General features: G+C 58.3%; 1 protein-coding gene across 4 annotated transcripts in view; it reads left to right on the top strand.

The window, feature by feature from the left end:
* Positions 1-867: 867 nt before the first annotated feature.
* TET3 (tet methylcytosine dioxygenase 3) overlaps positions 868-9721 on the top strand; it is a 104873-nt gene continuing 96019 nt past the window's right edge. For 2 of the 4 annotated variants that reach the window (XM_058667737.1, XM_058667733.1), the window contains exons 1-2: positions 2329-2555; positions 3273-4024. In XM_058667737.1, the coding sequence (XP_058523720.1) occupies positions 3722-4024 (303 nt within the window). In that variant the 5' untranslated portion in view covers positions 2329-2555; positions 3273-3721. Of the gene's footprint in view, positions 1293-1688; positions 1775-2328; positions 2556-3272; positions 4025-9721 lie in introns of those variants that run through there. The other 2 variants (XM_058667734.1, XM_058667735.1) reach the window with 2 other exon arrangements.

Raw genomic sequence — 9721 nt, 5'->3', positions numbered from 1 at the left:
ATAGCGCTTGGCTTACAGGGTGCTGTGTACTGAGCCCTACAGAAAGTACCTTACTTGGGCTCCGCTCTCAAGGGTGAGGAGTACCTACTCCAAGGCCAGCCTGTTCAGGCGGAGCCACAGCTGAGAGCCCGGCTTCTTGGCTCCTCAGCCTTCTCATGCTTCTTAAAAACTTAAGTAGAAAACGCCCAATGGTGGGTTAAGAGGATGATTTATATAACCAGTGTGATTACAGCAAATATATACATAGATTTTTAAAAGAAAACGGACCCACAGAAAGAAAAGGCTAGTTGGGAATATAGCTAATGGTTGGCAACCTCCCCCCCCCCCCATTTTAATGCCTATTTTCCAAATGCTTTCCTATGCACGATAAATATGACTTGTTAAAGCAATCCCGGGGTAGGCACTTAGCCTAGCAGTTAAGACCCCCCCCCCCCATCTGAGTTGCCTGGGTTGCATTCCCAGCTCTGGCTCCAGACTTGCACTTCCTGCTCCTGCAGGTCCCAGGGAAGTGTTGTGTGTTGAAGGCCACACACACACACAGAGGCTTGTAATTGGGTTCCTGTGTTCTAGGTGTGAGGCCTGGATGGTGCTCGGGCCTCCCAGCCTGGACCCAGGCCCAGCAATAGCTTCAACTGTTGCCAACCTTTGAAAGTGACCCGCAGAGGGGTGCTCTGGCTCTCATGGACGAAGACGAATCCACGTCCAGTCCTTCTGTTTGATTGGCGTTTATCTTTATAGGCTATGGGTGTTTCTTTTCGAGCCTAGTCTTACTTCCCTGAGTAAAAAGGGAAGTCCTCCAGGGGCCACAGAAGCCGGTTTCGCAGCCATGGTCACCGCCGCCCACCCCGCAGCTGACAACTCGGCCTCTGGCCTCTGGCGCTGGCTGTCAAACACTGGCTTGCCAGACGCTAGTTCCTGGCGGAGCGGGACCGCAGCTACCGCCCAGGGCTTTCTGGACAGCGCTCCTTCAGATCAGTTACTTTTTCCCCACTCCCTTCCCCTTCGAAGTAGCCGGTCGAATGCTCTTTTTCCAGCTCTGACTGACTTGTGAGCTTCAGCCGGGCGGGGACGCCTGCCAGATACCTGGTCCGTGAGCACCGCCCAAACTGGTCAGGCTAGTCCGCCCCGTGGCTGTTTCTGCTAGGACTTGCCCGTGTGTGTATTAAAGACCCACCCTCGCTCCTGCAGCCCAGGTAGGTGGGAGGCAGCTGTGGGCCTTAGCCTGGCAGCCAGGCCAGCTGGGCGGAGCTCAATTAATCTAACCTGGAATTTCAACTTGGCGTGCACAACAGGTGAGGGAAGGGGAAGGGGGGCGAGGCAGCAGCCTGAAGGGGCAGTTTAGCAACTTTCAAAGGCTCCCGAACCACATCCCTTAAAAATACCCCAACCCACCCCCCCCCCCCGTCCCCAAAGGCCTGGAACATAGCCTCGGGCGACTTTTCAAAGTGTCTGCCCCGGTCTCAGGGCCTGGCCGCGCCTAGCGGGTGTCCCAGTGCTTCCCGAACGCTGTCCTCCTCGGTCACCCTCCGTGTCCTGCTCGTCCCCCTCCATGGGAAGGCATGGCGGGGAGGGGTGGGGGGGAGGATCAGATTAGTCTTTGTTTTCGATACGAAAGAGCGAGCCGAGCGCAGCGCAGCGCAGCGGCCGCCCGAGATGGCAGGGTCCCCGGGTGCGCTTGGGCGGGGCGCGCGGCCGTGACCCCCGTGAGGCCGCCCGCGGCACGCGCTCGGCCTCTGCCCCCGGGCATCCCCTTCCTGCCGACCAGGCCCACTAGGTACGCAAACGCGCGACGTCCCCTATTGTCCTGCCTGGGACCTAGTGCGCCGCCGCCGGTGCAGGGGGGAACCGGGACGGGGTCAGTGGGGCCCAGAGCGCAGGGCTGCCGGGCGGACACCGGGCCTGCTGGAGTGGCAGGAAGTGGGGACACCGCGGAGGGCCTACGCTAGGAGGTCTGAGTGCCCCACCCCGCCAGCTCGGGCTACAGCTCGGCAGCGAGCTGGGGCGGCCAACGCCGGGAGGATTGGGGTGCTTCCCGAGTTCCCGAGGGCCAGCTGCGGGCGGGGGGGGGGTTGGGGTGGGAAGGCACTGCAGGTGCAAAGCCGGCCGGCCCTGCCCCCACGCGCCCCCTCCCCCGCCACGGGAACTACCCCCCCACCCCCGGCCCTCCAGCGGCCCCATCCCGGCGGAGTGGGCAGCGGCAGGGCCGGCGGGGCCTGGCGAGGCCGCACGTGCGCGCCCTCCCGGGCGGGGGAGTCCCCGGGCGAGCACGTGCCGCGGCGCGCGGGGGGCGGGGAGTCCCGCGGACGCCTTCATTGCTGCTGCTGCCGCCGCGGCCGCCGCCGCTGCCGCCGCTGCTGCTGCCTCTTCCTTCCTCCTGTGCCGTCCCCTCCTCGGCCCGGGCGGGGGGCTCAGCACGCAGAGCTCGGCCGGGCCAGGCGCTCCGAGAGGCGGGCGCCCCAGGCGGCGGTGGCGGCGGCCGCGACGGGGGTGGCGGTAGTGCGGGCCGGGAAACTTTGCCCCTTTGTGCGCTCCGCCCCGGAGGCGGCGGCGGGCAGGTCGGTGCAGTCGGTGCCTTTCCGGCTCTGGGGTGGGGGAGGGGTGCGGGGGGGGTCCCGGCTGGCGGGGGAGGGGCGGCGCGGACTGGCGGACAAGGGGAAGACGGGTGGCCCGCTAGATGGGGGGGCAACGGGGCTGGGAAGGAGGGTGCTGCGGGGTCACCGAGTAGCGGGGGCGGCGGGGCGGGGCGGGGGCTGCGGAGCCGCCGGAGCCGAGCGGCCGAGGCCCCAGAACAAAGGAGCCCGAGCGCTGGTGGTGGCGGTGCACGCGCGCGCGCGCAGCCTGGCCCGCGGCTGGGCTGGAGCGCGCCCCCCTCCCCGGGACCACGCCGGGTGCGCCCCCACCTCTAGGCGGCTTCCGTGCTGGGGGCACCGGGGCTGCCCCGCGGGGTGAGGCTCTCGGCACAAACTTTATTTTGCAATCTCTGCTCGCCGGGCCCCCACGGCCTCCGGGGAAAGGGAGAGTGGGGGATTTGGTGCAACTCTCCCAACCCGTGGGGGTAGGACAGAGGCAACTTTGTGAGACATTTCACGCAGTGCACCGCTATTGTGGCTCTGCTCCTGGTCCGGGGAGCGGGTGCCGGGAGCTTGCCTGCTTAAGGATCTGGGGCAGGGACCTGGCGTAAGCCGGCCCCTCTCTCCCAGAAAGCAGGAAGAGGTGACACGTGAAAGTTACCCGGAGGCCCCCAAGTGATGCGCTTCCCCTTTCTTTTTCAGACAGTGCCTCCCTGCTCCACCGGCCTGACTTGGGGACATAGCAAGAGAAACTTACTTGCTGCGCCCTGCCCCGCTGCACGCCCACTTGCATACCTCATGCCCGGCTCTAGGGTGGGCAAGGGTGAAGCACCCCCCCAGTCAAGATGATCCCTTCCTTGGGAGCTGGTGCTGGTGTCCTACCCCCGATCTTGGGCCCCGGCAGGTGGGAGAGCTGCTCCCTGCGGAGCCCTAGCAGGAGGCTGCAGAGGAGGTGAACAGGAGAGCTGTGCAACGCCCCCTCCCCACGACTCTCAGGCCCCACCCTGGAGGGGTGCTCCCGGCCTTCACCCTTATAGGTGCTAGACTGTTGTAGGATAAGGAGGACCTGTTGGTGGCCCTTGGCAAACCGCCGTAGAGCCGTCCGGTGCTTGGGTCCCAGCCCTATCTATGCCCTCACCTCTGGCTGCGTCATGAGTCAATTTCAGGTGCCCCTGGCCGTCCAGCCGGACCTGCCAGGCCTCTATGACTTTCCTCAGGGCCAGGTGACAGTAGGGGGCTTCCAGGGGCCTGGGCTGCCTGTGCCTGGGAGCGAAGCCCAGCTCCGAGGGGTTGGCGATGGGCGAAAGAAGCGGAAGCGGTGTGGGACATGTGAGCCCTGTCGGCGACTGGAGAACTGTGGGGCGTGCACCAGCTGCACCAACCGCCGCACACACCAGATCTGCAAACTGCGCAAGTGTGAGATGCTCAAGAAGAAAGCGGGGCTCCTCAAGGAGGTAAGCCGGCCACCCCACTCCGGCCCACCCCGCCGGGACCCCAGCCCTCAGCTGTAGGGGCCTTGATGTCTAGCTTTATCCCTGTAAGTTTCGTGACTTGTCTGAAGCCCCTTGGGGCGTGTTTCCAGGTCACTGTAGAGCTGACAGGGTGGTGACCATCAGGTAAGGGGTGGAGGCTGGAGAGAGCTAGAGTGACAAGTTGATTTGATGCTGTCACCATGCACTAGACTGCGGCTTTTGCCAAGTCTCCTTTTGGATACTGATGTCTTTTTTTTTTTTTTTTTTTGAAATGGTGATAGAGCTGGTTGAAGTGGTTGGGAAATCTCATGAGAAATGCATGATTGGGTTTTCTTTGGCATTCTGAGAACTCGCTGGGGTCAAAGACTTCTGAGTTCTCAGGACCTGGCACTTGGATGCTAACTGCTTAAACAAGTGATGTGCTTTTGAGCGACGGGGGAGGTTGTCCCCTTTTAATTTGGGATCAGGGTGCAGGGGAGCCGAGGAGGGAGGGTGATGAAGTAGGCATGCGGGCGCTCCTGCATCGACCACCCTCCCCTGTGTCCTGGTGGCAGGCCGCTGGCCTGAGGTGCGGACAGTGGAGAGTTGGCAGAAGTAGGTACACAGAGTTGAACGGCTCTAGCGGAGCCACGTAGCGGCTGAGGTCGCTCCAGGCAGCGGAGCTGGTGCTGGACAGAGCCGCAGGCCTGAGCGCTGCCTGGGGGCTCTGCTATCCAAGGCCCAGAACACACAGTCCTTGCCAGAAGCTGTCTGCTCCTTGGAGTAGGGGTAGGGGCGTAGCATGGGAGAGTTGTTATTGGTGGCCATGCATTTCGCACGCGGGAGCTGTGGAGTTGCAGAGCCGCTGAGGCCACCCACAGGCACCTGTGGCTACAGTGGACTGGCGAGCGCCTGGGATTCCCTATCATGAGTTGTGCCTGGAGCGCATTGGGGCTGTGTTGCCCTGCCAACATGCCTGGGGAGAAGAAAGATGGGCGTGTCGGGGGTAGGGCAGTGTGTCACTGTGATGTTTCTGCGCTTTTTCCCTGTGGACCCTGGGTGTCATGACCCAGTGACTGCTGGCTCCGGCTCTGGCTCTGCGTTGCTCTCCCTGCTTTCGCACACATGGGTCACCACTGCAGTCTTGTGGGCAGCACCCAGCCCCTGAGACTGCTGGTGTTAGGGGCAGTTGGCGTCTCGCCAGTCCCGTGTGCCGTCAGTCATTTCTAGTGGGGGACTGGAGTAGTTCGGAGCTCTACCTCTCTTGGTGGCAAGGGAGCTAGGATTCGGGTGTGAGAAGGGACTTCTCTGTCTGCTTGGCACAGCTTCTTGCCTTTGCTCGCTTCCTGATAGCGGTTGCTTCCTTCTCCACTCCTTTGTCTCACTGCGTTCCTCCTGTGTGCAAACCTAGGGAGGTGAGCCCGGGCCAAGCGTTCTGTTCTGTGTGGCCCCCAGTGATCTCTAGTCCCAGCAACTTGTGGGCAAGCGCCACTTCTGGCACCGCTGGGGCATACCTGAGTGAAAGGGGCTGGGAGCAGGGCCAAGGCCTTGTCATCCGCGTGTGTAAGCTATTGGCCCCAGTTGCTGGGTGGTCGTGGGGAAGATGCCATGGATTGGGGCTGGCTGAGGCTATGAGATAGCCCTGCTGGGACAAGGCTTCACCCATGGGGGCCTGCCCGCGCCTGTTGCCCTGCTCGTCACTGTGTGGCCGGGAAATCACGCCCGTGTGGCCTGTGGTGACCCAGGTCAGCAGGTCCCCTTTCTGGGTCAGAAGTGGTTGGGTGGCCTGTGGTGTCTCAGGACAGAGTCCTCCTAGTGAAACAATACAGTGGGGACAATGGCGTGAATCTTTCTCGCAAAGTAACTTTCTGTTCCTTAAATAGCACCACTGTTCCAAAGTTAGGCCCTTTCCATTTCATGTTTATGATGTGCAATGTTCTGAGAGTGAAGATGTTGCCTGGAAGTTTGTGTGTGTGTGTGTGCACACGTGCTGAGTTTTGGTGAAACAGGGAACCACTCTGCAGGCGGTGCTACACTGAATGGGTGTAACATCCCTGGCGTGGTTGCAGAGCTGGGCCACGCCTGAGGGAGTGTGCAGAGGAGCCAGTGAGCTGAGCCAGGGGACCTGCTCTCTGCTTCGCCACCCTTGGGGGAGGCTGGACCCCAGGACTGGGTTGCTGGGCGCTGACCCTGTTGAGCCTGGGGTTCTGGACCATCAATCTGTGCGTCTACCTGATTCTCTACTATCCTCCTGGTATTTCCTCCTCCTCCTGCCACCCTTCCCACTTCCAACCAGTTTCCCTCCCTCCCTGCTGCTACTAGGGGTGACTCGAGTGCAGTGAAGTTGTGGGAAGAGGTTACCCAGGGCTTTCTGTCTTTGCGCTGTGTGGTGGGGGAGGAGTGATCTTGCTTGGTGGAGGGGTGTGCTAGAGGAATGCCTCACTGTGAAAACACATGCAATGTTTTGAGGCTGGAGAGCTGCCCTCCTGCCCCGGGGTAAGTGACGACTTCTTTGCGTGCTGTGGGAGTGGGACAGGTGGGCAGTGGCCATGGGTAGCACACCTGAGGAGGTGACGGCTGCACAGTAGCTTCTCAGGAAGGGTTTAGGCGTGGGGCATGGGGGCACAGCAGACACAGCTGCTTAGAAGAGCGGGGCTGGGTGTGTGTGGGAGCATAGGTGGCCTTGGTGGAGGGTGGAATGTGTTATCAGTTTAGCACTGTCCTGTTGTAAGATGGGAGCGATCTTTGTGGAGTTGATAGGAGGTAAAATATGTCTAACTCCTGCCGTATAGTAGGTCATGTGTAGGCCGTGACAACACACTGCTAGGACATCTGGGGGGAATCTTTATGCATAAGAATTGTGCATGAGTTAATCTGAGTTAAGGCGCATCACTAATAACACAGATTTGTTCTGGGCTGTCCCTCACTTACTCAGTCTAAGAACTGTGGGGCAGGTCCCCTGGCCAGATAGGGGCAGGGCAGTGTCCGCCAGCCTTCACTGCCTGGGTGAAGGCAGGACATACAGAAGTAGTATCCCTGTGGCCCGGGGCCTCTGCACAATTGCCAGTGGGAGACAGGAGTGAGCTGATGGAGAGAGGGGGAGAGGAGTACTTCATGCAAAAAGAAAAGCCTGCCGAGAGCAGAAGCAGTGACCTAAGGTTTGGAGTCTGAGCACAGCCTGGAACTCAGGAGGAATCAAAGCACCTGGTTAGCATGGAAAGCTTGCTAAGCCTCTGGCCCAGCAGGCTCAGTGGCCCAACTGGAGGTCCGGGACCTTGGCAGTCGGGCCTGGAAAGGATCTCATCACATCTACTGTACTCGTGGCCGGCATGCTGGTGGGTGGGAGGCTGTGGGGGAGATGCTGCCTACCTGGCCTGTTCCCTGGGGCAAGAGGGAACTGATTGTAGGAGAAGTGATGAGAGAGAGGTGGTGGGTCAGGAGAGGTATCTTTTTTTTTGTTTAACGCTTTTTTTCATTTTTAAGAAAGATTTACTTATTTTTATTGGAAAGTCAGATATACAGAGAGGAAGAGACACAGAGGAAGATCTTCCGTCCGATGATTCACTCCCCAAGTGACCGCCATGGTCGGTGCTGTGCCGATTCAAAGCCAGGAGCCAGGAACTACTTCCAGGTCTCCCACACGGGTGCAGGGTCCCAAGGCTTTGGGCTGTCCTCGACTGTTTTCCCAGGCCACAAGCAGGGAGGTGGATGGGAAGCGGGTTTGCCAGGATTAGAACTGGCGCCGATATGGGATCCTGGCACATTTAATGTGAGGACTGTAGCTGCTAAGCCACTGCGCCGGGCCCACACTTTTTTCATTTTTAAAAATTTATTTTAAGTCATGTGTACAGAGATAAGGAGATAGGGAAAGAGCTTTCCACAATTGGTTCACTCCTCAAATGGCCACAACAGCTGGAGCTGAGCTGATCCACCGCAAGGAGCCTCCTTTGGATCTCTCATACAGGTGCAGGGTCCCAAGCCTTTGGGCTGTTCTCGACTGATTTCCCAGGCCACAAGCAGGGAACTGGATAGGAAGTTGAGCAGCCAGAACATAAACTGGTGCCAATATGAAATTCCAGTGCTTGAAGGTGAACAATCAGCTAGTTTGAGCCATTACACTGGCCCTACAAAGCCAACTTTTAAACAGATTTTGTCAGTTAAAACACTTGAACTTTATCAACTTTTGGTAGTTCTAGAACAGATGGTTAAAAAGATGGTTTGTGAGTTTTGGGTTTTGTTGTTGCTACTTATTTTTAAAGATTTATTATTTCAGGGCATGGTGTAGTAGCCTACTGGTTAATATCCTCACCTCATGTATCTGTTAGGCTCCCACATGGGCGCTGGTTTGTGTCCCAGCTGCTCTACTTCCCATCCAGTTCTCTGCTTGTGGCCTGGGAAAGCAGTGGAGAACAGCCCAAAGCCTTGGGACCCTGCATCTGAATGGGAAATGGGAAAGAGGCTCCTAGCTTTGGACCAGCTCAGCTGTGGCTATTGTAGCCGCTTAGGTACTGAACCAGCAGATTGAAGATCTTTCTGTCTCTCCTTCTCTTGTAAATCTGACTTTCTAATTAAAAAAAAAATAGTATTTGAAAGAGTTGAGAGACAGAATCTTGTATTCGTGATTTACTCCCTGCACGTCCTCAGTGGCCAGGACTTGTTCAGACCAAAGCCGTGAGCCTGGAACTTCTGGGTCTCCCATTTGGGTGCAGGGGTCTAAACGCTTAGGCCATCTTCTGCTTTCCCAGGCCATCAGCGATGAGCTGGATATGAAGTGGAGCAGCTGGGACTGATAACAGTGCCCATGTTGGATTTTGGTGCCAAAGGTGGAGGCTTAGCTTGCTGTACAACAACACTAGCCCTGGTTTGTGAGGTTCTAAAAAGACAAGTGGTGAATCATGGAGGTAACTTGTTCTTTATGAACCCCTAACCTTGGATCTGTCTGCAAATAAATAATAGCATTTCCTGCTGGCATCTGGGAGGATCTGAGATCCAGCTGTTGTGACATGATCTTTAAGGGAGGGAATGGCTTAGCCGTGGAGATTGAGAGTTCCACGTGGGATCACCTGAAACCCTCTCCCCCTTTTTTTTAATGACTTATTTTTATTGGAAAGCTAGATTTACAGAGAGAAAGAGACAGAACTTCCGTCTACCACTGGTTCACTCCCCTTGTGGCTGGAGCTAAGTAGACTTGAAGCCAGGAGCCTCTTCCAGGTCTCCCATGCAGGTGCAGGGTGCTAAAGCTTTAAGCCATCCTCGACTGCTTTCCCAGGCCACAAGCAGAGAGGTGGATGGGAAGTGGAGCAGTTGGGACACAAACCAGCACCCATGTGGGATCCTGGTGTGTGCAAAGTGGGGATTCAGCCACTAGGCTATCATGCTGGGCTCCACCTGAGAAACCTTTAAAAACCGTTGTCTGAGCCCCACCTCCCAGGAACTCTAGGGCTGGTCATGTGATGGCCAGCTAGCAGGGTACTGCCCCATGCAGATGAGGCTGTGAGGTGATGGCATGTGGTCATACTCTATTGCATGTGTTCAGCTGAGTCTTACAGTAAGTTCCTGAGTGGTCCACAGCCTCACTTCTGCCTCGCTCCTCTGTGAACCCACAGTAAGGGCATCATCTGGAGCGCTTGCTGGAACTGCAGCGTTTCCAGCTTCACCCTGACCGGTCTCTGTGCCCTCACCAGATCCCCTGATGACCCG

This window comes from Ochotona princeps, chromosome 8 (assembly GCF_030435755.1).
Source record: "Ochotona princeps isolate mOchPri1 chromosome 8, mOchPri1.hap1, whole genome shotgun sequence".
NCBI lineage: Eukaryota > Metazoa > Chordata > Mammalia > Lagomorpha > Ochotonidae > Ochotona > Ochotona princeps.
Note: the sequence above shows the minus strand (reverse complement) of the source record. Positions and strands in the feature narration are given on the sequence as shown.